At 40.0% G+C, this 15,328-nt stretch overlaps 1 protein-coding gene across 1 annotated transcript in view; it reads right to left on the bottom strand.

Annotated features, from left to right (window-relative positions):
- Positions 1 to 233: 233 nt before the first annotated feature.
- LOC311141677 (solute carrier family 12 member 2) overlaps positions 234 to 15,328 on the bottom strand; it is a gene marked incomplete at its 5' end in the record, with an annotated part of 33,497 nt that continues 18,402 nt past the window's right edge. The window contains 13 exons of the mRNA XM_084177083.1: positions 234 to 1,629; positions 1,783 to 1,850; positions 3,935 to 4,070; positions 6,081 to 6,167; positions 6,419 to 6,530; positions 6,762 to 6,884; positions 8,307 to 8,456; positions 8,839 to 8,918; positions 9,181 to 9,287; positions 9,758 to 9,898; positions 10,045 to 10,156; positions 12,239 to 12,338; positions 12,581 to 12,736. Of these exons, the coding sequence (XP_084033209.1) occupies positions 1,494 to 1,629; positions 1,783 to 1,850; positions 3,935 to 4,070; positions 6,081 to 6,167; positions 6,419 to 6,530; positions 6,762 to 6,884; positions 8,307 to 8,456; positions 8,839 to 8,918; positions 9,181 to 9,287; positions 9,758 to 9,898; positions 10,045 to 10,156; positions 12,239 to 12,338; positions 12,581 to 12,736 (1,508 nt within the window). The 3' untranslated portion in view covers positions 234 to 1,493. The remainder of the gene's footprint in view (positions 1,630 to 1,782; positions 1,851 to 3,934; positions 4,071 to 6,080; positions 6,168 to 6,418; positions 6,531 to 6,761; positions 6,885 to 8,306; positions 8,457 to 8,838; positions 8,919 to 9,180; positions 9,288 to 9,757; positions 9,899 to 10,044; positions 10,157 to 12,238; positions 12,339 to 12,580; positions 12,737 to 15,328) is intronic.

Here is a 15,328-nt window from a genome sequence, read left to right as displayed (position 1 = left end):
AACGCAGCGTTCCATTGGAAATGAATCTGGTGTCCCAAACCCAAAAGTGCAGTCGGTGTGCTGGAAGCGTTACACTCAAACACTATCCAACTGGCCCAAAGTCTAAGCTTTAGTGTTGTTATTTTCCAAGGATTTTGATGCATATGCCTACCTACATATTCAATGTTATGCTTCATTGATACAAATTCATCAGAAACAAAATTCACTTCAGACTGAAGTACCACACAAATCCTAGTAGTGCAAGTGATCATGATTTATTTTGTGGCCTAACCAGATTACAAATCACACAATAGGCTACTGACTGTGTGTGGTTGATGTTAAGACTTTAATTTCATAATGTACAAAATAGGCTATAACAGTGTTATTTAAGAATATAGAGGCTTTGCTTTTAAAGATTGTTTTACCTTTTAAATAAAAAAATTCACGACTGTCATCAAAAAGATAAGACAAACACACAGAAAACAACCATTGTTCAGATCCCAAAAAATCGAATGGAAGCTTAATTAATGACCAAACAAATATCAAACATTTTTAAGAAACACAATGTAAAATGAAAATATTTCAAATCTCAGATAATACTAACAATTTGCCATCGTCATCAAGGGGGCAATGAAAACCAACAGGTGTCAAATAATAAATAAAGACAAACAGCCACAACAATTTTTCATTGGCCTGTTATGTCCCCCCATCCCTTACATATTAGTTGACTAAATGTAATTTAAAAGAAGCATTATATATAAATAAAAACACTTCTGACTGCATCCAAGTAGGCTAACTTGTGTGTGCTTTTATCATTGATTAATTTAGTTCACCACAGTCTTGAGGCTCCAAGATGCAACCTATTGCATTCTACATGTGCAGTTGGTGATGTATAACTAGCCTGGGTACCAGTCTGTTAAGGTAACAATACACTCCTTGTTTTCTGTGTCAAATGCCAAATCTCAGTACAGGTGTGTTTAGCAGGAAAAGGAGTGGCAATGACTGGAATGATAGCTGAAAAGACTGGTACCCAGACTAGTGTATAAATAAATAAATAATTGGTCATTTAGCAGACGCTCTTATCCAGAGCGACTTACAGGAGCAATTAGGGTTAAGTGCCTTGCTCAAGGGCACATCGACAGATTTTTCACCTAGTCGGCTCGGGGATTAGAACCAGCGACCTTTCGCTTACTGGCACAACGCCCTTAACCACTAAGCTACCTGCCACCCTATAACTACATAGATTAGCAACATTTCTTTATTTAGACACTCCGCAGTATTGTTATGTAAAGTTACAATTAGGCCTACTGTACTTGTGAACAGACCATTTATGGTACTTTAGCCTACTTCAACTAATACTTGATTTAAAGAGAATGCAATTAGTACACAATTAGTTCCATAACATCCCCATGCACTTTAAGCACACTTTTTAAACACCCCCACTTTTTAAACACCCCCATTCTATAAATTCCTAATATAACAGTTTTGGTCAGTTAAATGGAGCGCAAGGAATTTTAAGAGTAGAAGGTAAGGACACTCTGGTGGTTGCCTCGTACTAGGAGAATAGGAGGCAGGTCTTTCGACAGAGTCTCCAACCAGCACATGTAGAGGGCACTGGACACCGTTCCCTTCCGGGCCAATGGCATGCTCCTGTTGGACAGAGAGACAGTCAGTCACACAGTCGGAAGGACGGACGGATGGACAGACAGTATTAAATAGATAATTAAATAGATCAACAGTTCATTTCAATACCATCACTTTATATTTGTGTTCTAGACGTAATGTAATATTATAACTACTTACATAACGATGAGTTTTGCTGAGTTTGAGTGTTCTTTCAGCAATTCATTCAATCTGATCTGTCGGTTAGTCTGGGGAAAAAAGAAATAAGAACAGCTTAGCTTATATTAGTTATATGTATTAGCTGAGGTGTAAGCAAAGGCTAGATTCCCAAATTATATCTTGTTCCTTCCTAGGACACTATGCAATGGCACCCTCTCAAATAGCTTTCTATACTGCCAATGTATAGGGACTGTAGTATGACATATGGTCAAACCATGTAGGCTTTCTTACTTTCCTTACTGTATAGGCCTCTATGCTCTATGTGACTAAAACAAGGCTTCTGTGTTTACTTGTGCAACCTGTATGAGAAATCAAATCAAATAATTTCTACAAAGTGTAGAAAAGTATTCCATTCAGAATTCTATTCAGATTCCTGTGGTGTAAACTGTAATAAGTAAAGGACAGTGGATGCAGGTTGTATTTGCCCCGCTGTGTGGCAGTAAGATCCAGACTTTTGTGGCCTGGCTGGTCTAGCGGTAATGCCGTAGCCTCCCGCACACATGTCTACGACGTCAATATAGCTTTGAATCTGGCCTACTGCCCTTTGACACAACCTCGAACCTTCCCAACTGTCATCCTCTCTCTCTATATGTTCAATCAAATCTGAAATTAACTTAAAAATATACACTACCAGTCAAAAGTTTGGACACATCTACTCATTCCAGGTTTTTTCTTTATTTTTACTATTTTCTACATTGTAGAATAATAGTGAAGAGGTCAAAACTATGAAATAACACATATGGAATCATGTAGTAACCAAAAAAGTGTTAAACGAATCAAAATATATTTTATATGTTAGATTCTTCAAATAGCCACCCCTTTGCCTTGATGACAGCTTTGCACACTCTTGGCATTCTCTAAACCAGCTTCATGAGGTAGTCACCTGGACTGCATTTCAATTAACAGGTGTGCCTTGTTAAAAGTTAATTTGTGGAATTTATTTCCTTCTTAATGCGTTTGAGCCAATCAGTTGTCTTGTGACAAGGTAGGGATGGTATACAGAAGATAGCCCTATTTGGTAAAAGACCAAGTCCATATTATGGCAAGAACCATCAAGCGCTATGATGAAACTGGCTCTCATGAGGACCGCCACAGGAAAGGAAGACCCAGAGTTACCTCTGCTGCAGAGGATAAGTTCAGTAGAGTTAACTGCACCTCAGATTGCAGCCCAAATAAATGCTTCACAGAGTTCAAGTAACAGACACATCTCAATATAAACTGTTCAGAGGAGACTGTGTGAATCAGGCCTTCATGGTCGAATTACTGCAAAGAAACAACCATTAAAGGACACCAATGAGAAGAAAATACTTGCTTGGGCCAAGAAAACAAAAGCAATGGACATTAGACTGGTGGAAATCTGTCCTTTGGTATGATGAGTCCAAATCTGAGATTTTTGGTTCCAACCGCCATGTCTTTGTGAGACGCAGAGTAGGTGAACGGATGATCTCCATATGTGTGGTTCCCACCGTGAAGCATGGAGGAGGAGCTGTGATGGTGCTTTGCTGGTGACACTGTGATTTATTTAGAATTCAAGGCACACTTAACCAGCATGGCTACCACAGCATTCTGCAGCGATACGCCATCCCATCTGGTTTGCGCTTAGTGGGACTATCATTTGTTTTTCTACAGGATAATGACCCAAAACACACCTCCAGGCTCTGTAAGGGATATTTGACCAATAAGGAGAGTAATGGAGTGCTGCATCAGATGACCTGGCCTCCACAATCACCCGTGCTCAACCCAATTGAGATGGTTTGGGATGAGTTGGACCGCAGTGTGAAGGAAAAGCAGCCAACAAGTGCTCAGCATATGTGGGAACTCCTTCAAGACTGTTGGAAAAGCATTCCTCATGAAGCTGGTTGAGAGAATGCCAAGAGTGTGCAAAGCTGTCATCAAGGCAAAGGGTGGCTACTTTGAAGAATATAAAATATATTTTGATTAGTTTAACACCTTTTTGGATACTACATGATTTCATATGTGTTATTTCATAGTTTTGATGTCTTTCACTGTTATTCTACAATGCAGAAAATAGTACAAATAAAGAAAAGCCCTGAAATGAGTAGGTGTGTCCAAACTTTTGACTGGTACTGTACATTTTTTTAAAGATCCAGACCTTGGCCCTGTAGAGCTCCAGCTCATTATCTGAGATCCTCCAAGGCTCCTCAGCCTTCAACCTTTCTGCAGCCTCCTGCTCCATGTCGTCCTCCTTTAGCTTATACGGCTCAATCATCTCCTCAAAGCTAAGCACACTAGGAGAGACAGGTAAACGGTACACAGAATGAACGTCATTATTATTGCATTATAATTACGATTACATTGTCATTATAGTCCTAGGCTAATGGGTTTCTTCGTACTTCACATATTGCACAGTTTCTTTGACAGAGTCTTCTCAGTGACCTATAAATGCCTTCATGTTGAACATGATCTTGTGGCCTGGCTGGTCTAGTGGATATGCTGCATCTTCCGGCCACATATCTACAGTGTTGGCATAGGTTTGAATCCAGTCTACTGCCCTATGATCGTATCTTACCCCACTGTTACCCTCTCTCTCTATCTGATCAATCAAATCTGAAAATCCATAAAAATATATATATATATACAGTGGGGAGAACAAGTATTTGATACACTGCTGATTTTGCAGGTTTTCCTACTTACAAAGCATGTAGAGGTCTGTACTTTTTATCATTGGTACATTTCAACTGTGAGAGACGGAATCTAAAACAAAAATCCAGAAAATCACATTGTATGATTTTTAAGTAATTCATTTGCATTTTATTGCATGACATAAGTATTTGATACATCAGAAAAGCAGAACTTAATATTTGGTACAGAAACCTTTGTTTGCAATTACAGAGATCATATGTTTCCTGTATGTCTTGACCAGGTTTGCACACACTGCAGCAGGGATTTTGGCCCACTCCTCCATACAGACCTTCTCCAGATCCTTCAGATTTCGGGGCTGTCGCTGGGCAATACTGACTTTCAGCTCCCTCCAAATATTTTCTATTGGGTTCAGGTCTGGAGACTGGCTAGACCACTCCAGGACCTTGAGATGCTTCTTACGGAGCCACTCCTTAGTTGCCCTGGCTGTGTGTTTTGGGTCGTTGTCATGCTGGAAGACCCAGCCACGACCCATCTTCAATGCTCTAACTGAGGGAAGGAGGTTGTTGGCCAAGATCTCGCGATACATGGCCCCATCCATCCTCCCCTCAATACGGTGCAGTCGTCCTGTCCCCTTTGCAGAAAAGCATCCCCAAAGAATGATGTTTCCACCTCCATGCTTCACGGTTGGGATGGTGTTCTTGGGGTTGTACTCATCCTTCTTCTTCCTCCAAACACGGCGAGTGGAGTTTAGACCAAAAAGCTATATTTTTGTCACATCAGACCACATGACCTTCTCCCATTCCTCCTCTGGATCATCCAGATGGTCATTGGCAAACTTCAGATGGGCCTGGACATGCGCTGGCTTGAGCAGGGGGACCTTGCGTGCGCTGCAGGATTTTAATCCATGACGGCGTAGTGTGTTACTAATGGTTTTCTTTGAGACTGTGGTCCCAGCTCTCTTCAGGTCATTGACCAGGTCCTGCCGTGTAGTTCTGGGCTGATCCCTCACCTTGATCATTGTGTTGTCATCATTGATGCCCCACGAGGTGAGATCTTGCATGGAGCCCCAGACTGAGGGTGATTGACCGTCATCTTGAACTTCTTCAATTTTCTAATGATTGCGCCAACAGTTGTTACCTTCTCACCAAGCTGCTTGCCTATTGTCCTGTAGCCCATCCCAGCCTTGTGCAGGTCTATAATTGTATCCCTGATGTCCTTCCACAGCTCTCTGGTCTTGGCCATTGTGGAGAGGTTGGAGTCTGTTTGATTGAGTGTGAGGACAGGTGTCTTTTATACAGGTAACAAGTTCAAACAGGTACAGTTAATACAGGTAATGAGTGGAGAACAGGAGGGCTTCTTAAAGAAAAACTAACAGGTCTGTGAGAGCTGGAATTCTTACTGGTTGGTAGGTGATCAAATACTTATGTCATGCAATAAAATGCAAATTAATTACTTAAAAATCATACAATGTGATTTTCTGGATTTTTGTTTTAGATTCCGTCTCTCACATTTGAAGTGTACCTATGATAAAAATTACAGACCTCTACATGCTTTGTAAGTAGGAAAACCTGCAAAATTGGCAGTGTATCAAATACTTGTTCTCCCCACTGTATATATATAAAAATAAGATGATCTTGACACAGCAGGCATCTTACTTGTGTTTCTTTGGCTTCGTGTTGATGTCCCCGAGCACATAGATCGCTGAGAAATCTATCCTGAACTTGCTGAGTAGAGCAGCCATTCTATTTTAAACAGGAGAAAGTATCTCAATCAACAAGTAAGAATAAAGCAATTTTTATGGGGCTCAGTTGGTAGAGCATGGTGCTTGCGATGCCAGGATCGGAGGTTCGATTTCGGTTGGGGCCACCCATACAAAAAATGTATGCATAAATGACTGTAAGTCGCTTTGAATAAAAGCAGCTGCTAAATGCCATATATTATTATATTATAAATTCCTCAAGCTCACATCATGACTGAAGGAACGGTAACTCACGCTCTGCGATCATGGTCAATCCTGTTGATCTTCCCACCAATAAAGAGACGGATTTTGCAGTCCTTCCATTTCTTTTTTTCCGTGAGCAAGTACGGAATCAACAGAGCCAAGCCTGTAACATTTGGAACAGATAAATAAGGGGTGATGGTAATAAATTATGACTCATTCTTTGAGGTCCAATCTGATTGTGGACACTGGGGTCATATTCATTGGGGCTCACTGTAGCAAAACGTTTTGCAACAGAAAATGTGATTTTCCTATTGGATATACCGCCTATTTTAGTACGTTTTCGTTTGTTTGGTGCTTAACAATGTAATCACAGCATTGACTTTCCATACTGTACCTCCGTCATCAAACAGCCACCACACATCCACTGTGCCTTTGCACTGCTTCTTCTTGAACTGCTGGCTGGCCTCCAGAAGCCTTTGGTCTGTGAGGCTCAGTGGCTTAGCACTTCTCTTCGTCTCTGTGGAGCAACCACATCAAAGTCAGTCACACAGTAGTTATTATCAAAGACGGTCATTGACAGTGGACTGTTATAATTTCCCATAGGAAAACATATCACACTTAGCTGCCATGCTATCACTAGCTGGGTATGCACAGATGTATACTAGGCAGTGCCTCCACGATTTCACAGTTTTTTGACGTGGATGTCGATTAAGGCAGCCCTCCGCACATCTCTGATTCAGAGGGTTTGGGTTAAATGTGGAAGACACATTTCAGTTGAATGCATTCAGTTGTACAACTGACTAGGTATCCCCCTTTCCTTTCACTGTGCAGGGAGGCTGCTCTCCAAAGTGATGGCACAGTGCAGACAGTACATGCTTTCTATCTGATCCTGCAATCTCGGCTACAAGTAGGCCGTATGATTTTGCTTGCTCTGGACTCCAGAGAAGTGACATGATATATTCCTAGTTGATATTGGCTGCTAACATGAATGACTTTCAGCTCCAACTGAAGGTATAAAACACAGTACATTTCTGTAGCCTATCTTGCGTTTTGAAAATGCATAACCGTTTATGGCGGTACTGACAGGATACATTTGCGCAGCGATTGTGCGCGCATGTTCCGGTGTACACATGTCCATGTGCGTGCGCGGGGGTCGCAAGTTTTGTACCACTCCTTTTTGAAAACCACTGGGATACATGATAGTGCCAACAAATGGAGTTTGGTTGGATATAGTAATGGTATGTTAATGGTATGCTACAGTATTTCATACAATCTTCTATTTTGACTGGAACTGTGTTGGTCATTGTTAATAAGTGCAGCATTTATTCCAGTTCAAAAAAGTTTTGCAAGTCATGGTTGCAGAAACATTTTTGAGGGATGCCCTTTTTTTTGTTTGAGCACATGCCCACCAAAAGGTCTGATTTTGTCAAATTTGTCTGGAAAATGCGCTGATAAGGGAAAAAGTTTGTTGACGTGTCACTTGATTGAACCATATAATGCGGTGATTGGTTGAAATTGCGAGCCCTCTTTTTGTACTGCAGTGATGGGTCAGTTTTATGAGATAATATTGCGATGATTTGACTGTTTTATGCCGAAATAGTGCGGGGATTGGTCAAATGTGCATGCCCTCGCATAATATACATGGAATTGTTGATTTAGCAAAACATTTGGCGATCTCAGAATCATTGAATCCTGGAGGGACTGACTAAGACCCATTGTAGCTTTTCAACAGAGCATAAACAGTAGACATTAATTACTTTAGGGCTGTTTAAGGTTGTTTTGGAGCTGGTGTCCCAAACCCAGCTTAAGCCAACTGGACTAAAAGTGGACTTTTAAGACATGAATAGGGTTAATCTGAGTCTTTATGTCTTACAACATTGCCTGTGAAGCGCTGTGCCTATATACTAATTCTAGTCTAATGAATGCATGTAAAGATTACCTCTGAGAATGAGAGGGCTGTTTTGAGCACTGGTGATCAGGGATGGAGGAAAGGAGTTACTGTCCTCTGAGTCTTTGCCACCCATGTTGACAGACACCACCACATCCTTCATACCCGCATCCTTCTTCTCATGGGACGACAGGAGCTCATCTGGAGAAGGAGCAATCAGACAAACCTCATAGCACTTTATCTAGTCTTTAGGCTGCGTCTGAAATGGCACTCTATTCCCTATATAGTGCATTACTTTTGATCAGGGCTCATAGGTCTCTGGTCAAAAGAAATAATAATAACAGAAAGAAATCTCAGCGCTTTATAAGTGCACTACAGGGAATAGGGTGCCATTTCGGATGCACCCTTACTACTGTGAAAAAATCCATAGAACAGGTAGAAAGAGGATGTGTGCTCCATCCGTCTGAATCTATCTACTTTATGTCTGTACTATTAAGGAATGTTAAACTGGATTGTGAGGAATGAGTGTGTTGAATGAGTGTTCCTAGGCAAATGAAGAACACAGCGTGACACAATACTGTACCTGGGTCTTGAATATGGGAGATATCAAGACCCTCCTGTAGTCTGATGATGACAACACCATGCTGCAAGTCAAAGGCGTCACTGAAACACAACCACACAGCTTGTTACTAACACTGAAGAGGGGATATATTATAACCATAAATGGCCAAAGTGATTTCAATCATGATTTCCTCAGGAAAGCATGCGATGTAGGGTGAAATTGCCTCTATATGCTGATCTTGGGTTTAGCATTTCCCCCACTAATGGTTAAGGTTAGGATTGGGGAGGGGAAGCTGATCCTAGATCCTAGGGGAAACTTCACCCCAGAGCAAACCATGTATTCAGTCAAACTAGATACACTTACTGGATGATGTTGATATACATTTCCACATCTTTCATCTCGCCATCACTCCAGTTGTTCTTAAAGCCCATCACTAGTGTGTTGGGCTTCAAACGCCCCAAACCTGTGGCCTTGAAGATGAAAACAGAACTTAATTTTACATCAACATATTAATATTAGAAGGCCATTACCTGACACTTTCAATAAAAATCCCTTGAACAACATGCATAGAGTGTGGTCATAATTACCTCCTTATGCCAGTAATACTCAATGATTATCGATATTCAAAGCCGATATCTCCTGTATCAAGCTTAGATGGTGATTGGCACATTGAGAAAGATCATGATAGACAAGAGCCTGGGTACCAGTTCATTTGTGCCATCATGCCTCTCCTGGTCATGCTAAACCAGTATGAAAACGTATGCACTCGCGCTAACTGTAAGTCGCTCTGGATAAGAGCGTCTGCTAAATGACTAAAATGTAAAAATGTAAACATGACAAAGAGTTAACATGATACAACAAACAAATCTGGGACCAGGCTAGGCAGACGCCCCACTGAGGATATACCACATATTTTAGCAGTGCACTGCGGAACAATCACCTGTAAAAGGTACTGGGCTCCATGTCTCAGGTCTTCAGCAAACACAGGGGTGTAGAAGGCCTTGATGCGGTTCTTCATTAGCCAGCGCTGGTAGCGGGCATGATCAAGAGACATCTCCTTGAAGTTTGGCCGACGGGACACCTTAGGACAATGAAAACGATCAAAGCTGTTACTCCTAAAAATATGATTAAGCTGTAAACTATATGTAAGATGTATACTGTGTTTGTATGTACAGAGATGCATTGTAGTTGATAAGGCTTAGCGGCTAGGCTTGTATTGATACGTACCGTGCGGACGTGGCCACACACCATGAGGCCTACGTTCTTAGTGAATGCGTTTACCAGATGGAGTAAAGCAGGCCGGGCGTTGGGGTATCCAGTCATCACCAGACACTGGGGTCTATCCCATATGGAAAAAAAAGTAATAAATTGGCCAAATAATGTATTTAAAAAAAATGTATTTACTAGATTTTAATACATTCCAACAAATATTAAGGAATGTATTTCAAATCTATATATACACATGTATGCTAAATGTAAATCACAATATATGTTAAATGGATCAGAAAATGCATTTTAAAAAATATTCTGAAATACATGAAAGAATGTATTTTAGAATATATTTTTACATGTATAGTTGGTAAATATATTAAAACATTTATTTGGAAATGTTTTGTAAAATATATTCCAACAGGTACTTAAATGTATTTGTACAACATTTTTAAATTAAAATGTATGGCAAATATAGAACAAAATGGTGACTGTCTAAACAATGAAACTTTAGTAGGCGCAGTGTACAAACTTAACCTTTAATCACAGAACACATGACACTTTAAAATCACCTAGAGTCTAAGCCCTGTCAAAGCCGGGACTTTTTTTAAAAAGGTCATACCAAGGATCATTTAGCTATTTGATTTTTAATTTTAAGACTGCTTGAAGTATATAAAAAAAATCAACAAAAAATATTTGATCAAAAACTTTTTGGGCCTTACTGCTATTAGCCCATACAAATGCATTGAATAACAGATTCACTACATGGAACAACAGATAGTCCCCCCAAAAATCTAAAGGAAGTTTGTTCTGAAGTGAAACATTAGTTGTTGTTTTTTACATGTATTTAACCCCTTATTTTTTAGCACTAAACAGTCTTCTTATACATATACTTCCATTAATTTTTTCAACTGGTACCAGGGTACCTTCAGACGAGTCTTCTGAGGCCTGTGGCATCCTAGAGCAAAACAACCGACAGGTACATGTTCGTGAGAGTCTCACCTTTCACATATTAGTGTGTAGCCCAAACTGTTTGGACGCTACAGACAGAAGTTGGCAGATCGGCTGTACTGACTTCAGATGAGTACCAAAATGCTTGTGGGTGTCGTAGAGCAAAACGAAGAACACCATCGTGTTCGTGAGAGTGTCGTCTTTCATACGCTACAGGCGATTTTGTGAGAAGACCGATTTTCGGGATGTCTCATGGTCTGACAAACACCACTCCCACTCTGACACCTTTTAACACAGATGCAGTGGGATGAGACACATCCAATACAAAAAAAACATATATATATCTTAACCTGACAGATTTTGATTGTGATTTTTTTTATTACACTAATTAGATCTCTTTGGGATATTGACATCGACTCTAGTTTTATTTGAACTAGCGTGACAATCTGTCTCATGGGATGCCAAAAAAGCACTACATGAAAGCCACGCCCCCAACAAGCCATGCCTCCAATACTTCTAATAGGCTGCTGCAATATATTTAGTCAAAATGCATTTTTATTGTACTTGACACATACCAAAGGCATACCAAAAGCACTAACATGCATTTAAATGCATTTAAATGACTACAACAATTATTAAAAACATGATACATTATTGGTCATTTAGTGACTCCATGTCTTTCATGTAAAAAAATGTGGGTGAATCTTGCATTCAATTGCACACAACAAGCTTCCATTCCCCCTGTCACAATGGGATTCATGGCTGATTTAACTCGTAATTACCAGTTGGAGGGCCGTTCAAGTGTATTTTTCCCAAATGTGGTAAATTCCCACTTAGCTCTGTTACGCACGCACCATAACACCGCTAACCATCCACTATATAATACCACTCATTTGGAAGCACAAGACCTAGATATAGACTTTCACATATTGTGGAGCATTGTACGATGTATAGTTTTTGTTTAAATCAATAAAAACTTAAATAAAAAAGAGTAATTTAAGATAAAGAGTAATTTAAGATCCTGAATTTGCATTTTAGATTTTAATGAATGGACAGGGGGACCTGATCCTAGATCAGTACACTTGCCCTGAGACACTTGGTATAAATGGACCCTGATTTTGAACATTGAATGTTGTTGCTGAAGTACACAACGTCAAGGTGCAAGGTTCATTTCATAGTACGTGGGTATTTTTTAGTAGTATGCAGTATGATGTGTAACAGGTACACTGATGCTCCTCTAAAGGTCCGGCTGCTGTGCTACCTGAAGTTTTTGATGTGGTCCTCTACACCAGTGAGAAGGAGGCAGTGTGTCAGGGCATGGTTATAGATCAAGGCTTGAGTGGAGGAGCCCCAGTTAACATCTGTGCGAGAATAAAATGAAAAATGAAAAAAGAATGAAGTGAAAATACAATAAAATAACAGATTAGAGATGACTGTTGAAAAGAAGTGTAACAACAGCCGACATCAACACTAGAATATAGTGAAAATACATTTAGTATTATAATATGTGTGTATGATAAAGACAGACAGCCAAGAGAAAAGACTGGCCATAGTTTTCTGTCCCAGATACACTCAAATACGATGTGAGAAGAGGACCGTTTACCTGGTTTCTTATAGCTGACATATATATAGAGTGCCAAGACAATGATATTGGTCATAAGGGCGGCCCACCAGTTTACAACAAACATGACAGCACAACAAAGCACAGCTCCAGCCAGCGAGACCCACTTATTGAAATATTTGAAGCTTGGCCGCCATCCTGTTTAGAAGGGAGAGAGCACAATGTATGGTAGAACAAAACATTACAAATAACAGAATAAATTCATATTGATAAAATATATAAATATAAACTACCAGTCAAAGGTTTGGACACACCAACTCATTCAAGGGTTTTTCTTTATTTTTCTTTATTTTTTACATTGTAGAATAATAGTGAAGACATCAAAACTATGAAATAACATACGTGGAATCATGTAGTACCAAAAAAGTGTTTTATATTTGAGATTCTTCAAATAGCCACCCTTTGCCTTGATGATAGCTTTGCATACTCTTGGCATTCTCTCAACCAGCCTCATGAGATAGTCACCTGGAATGCATTTCAATTAACAGGTGTGCCTTCTTAAAAGTTAATTTGTGGAATCTCTTTCCTTCTTAATGCGTTTGAACCAATCAGTTGTGTTGTGACAAGGTGGTGGTGGGGGGGGGGGGGGTATACAGAAGATAGCCCTATTTGGTAAAAGACCAAGTCCATATTAAGGCAAGAACAGCTCAAATAAGCAAAGAGAAACGACAGTCCATCACTACTTTAAGACATGAAGGTCAGTCAATACAGAACATTTCAAGAACTTTGAAGGTTTCTTCAAGTGCAGTCGCAAAAACCATCAAGCACTATGATGAAACTGGCTCTCATGAGGACCGCCACAGGAATGGAAGACCCAGAGTTACCTCTGCTGCAGAGGATAAGTACATTACAGTTACCAGCCTCAGAAATTGCAGCCCAAATAAATGCTTCACAGAGTTCAAGTAACAGACACAACTTAACATCAACTGTTCAGAGGGGACTGTGTGAATCAGGCCTTCATGGTCGAATTGCTGCAAAGAAACCACTACTAAAGGACACCAATAAGAAGAAGAGACCTGCTTGGGCCAAGAAACACGAGCAATGGACATTAGACCGGTGGAAAGTTGTCCTTTGGTCTGGAGTCCAAATTTGAGATTTTTGGTTCAAACCGCCATGTCTTTGTGAGATGCGGTGTGGGTGAACGGATGATCTCTGCATGTGTAGTTCCCACCGTAAAGCATGGAAGAGGAGGTGTTATGGTGTGGGGGTGCTTTGCTGGTGACACTGTCTGTGATCTATTTAGAATTCAAGGCACACTTAACCAGCATGGCTACACATCATTCTGCAGCGATACGCCATCCCATCTGGTTTGGGCTTAGTGGGACTATCAATTGTTTTTCAACAGGACAATGACCCAACCCACCTCCAGGCTGTGTAAGGGCTATTTTACCAAGAAGGAGTGATGGAGTGCTGCATCAGATGACCTGGCCTCCACAATCCCCCGACCTCAACCCAATTGAGATGGCTTGGGATGAGTCGGACGGCAGAGTGAAGGAAAAGCAGCCAACAAGAGAGAGAATGCCAAGAGTGTGCAAAGCTGTCATGAAGGCAAAGGGTGGCTATTTGAAGAATCTCAAATATAAAATATATTTTTGATTTGTTTAACACCTTTTTGGTTATTACATGATTCCATATGTGTTATTTCATAGTTTTGATGTCTTCACTATTATTCTACAATGTAAAAAATAGTAAAAATAAAGAAAAACCCTTGAATGAGTAGGTGTGTCCAAACTTTTGACTGGTACTGTACATGTTTGGGAATATATATGTAGTGACATCAGTGTGTAACAACATTAGAGTTAGAAAGTCGTTTAACCTTTTACACTCATGGGAATTGGCCTATATGGATAGGGCTAAATTGAAATGTTTCTTAAAGAAGAAATATGAAATGCATAACCATTGTAGCAATTGAAAGGGAACAGTTTGGAGATAATGGGAAAATTATTAGACCAAAGGTGAAGACACAACAGTTCACCTGATGAATCCAAACATTACACTGTTGATTTTATGTGCATTTTACATTTATTGTACTTTTCACCGCAGTTGTTGATAACGAAATTTGAAAATACTCTGGATATATTCAGTAATATGATAAGAAGGGTTCGAGTAAGAGGACTAACTAGTGTCGCCAAGTGGCCAAACACCTCTCCAAAATGTGCACAGTTCCTAAGTAATTTTAATGCCTTTTATGACTCAAAGAAGAGTCTTTAACTATAAGTTGCCTTTTTGAACACTCCTAGATATGCCGTTGAGTATCTACAGCAAGCATGCTTGTAGTTATTTTGTTTGGAACACAACCCTGCATCCCCGCCATAACACAATTACTGTTGTTGTTTACGCAATCCAAGAACGGTCCATTATAAATCGTAATCTGGGTCAGTTGGGCATAATTTGAAAGCTTGTTCCATTGCCAACATGACTAGCTAAGTTATAAAATACGATATTACAATGTTAAGCTTACACAATGCAATTTTTCAGATGTGTGTGCCGCGGCGAACTTTCTTCACAATAGACAAACATAGGCTCATTCTGTTCAAAACAACCCAGGGTATGACGCCCAAACATAGTGATCATTAACGTTGACACTGTATATGACTTGAGTTTTATGATATGAAAATGTGAAGTGCACATTTGGACTCATGGGTGTTTAGCAAAATTCATAGTCCTCTTAATTTACAGCATTTCCCTCACTCAGACAACAAAGAAATTGCAAAAGTTGCCTAATTAGCG

This window comes from Coregonus lavaretus (assembly GCF_964263955.1).
Source record: "Coregonus lavaretus genome assembly, chromosome: 14".
NCBI lineage: Eukaryota > Metazoa > Chordata > Actinopteri > Salmoniformes > Salmonidae > Coregonus > Coregonus lavaretus.
Note: the sequence above shows the minus strand (reverse complement) of the source record. Positions and strands in the feature narration are given on the sequence as shown.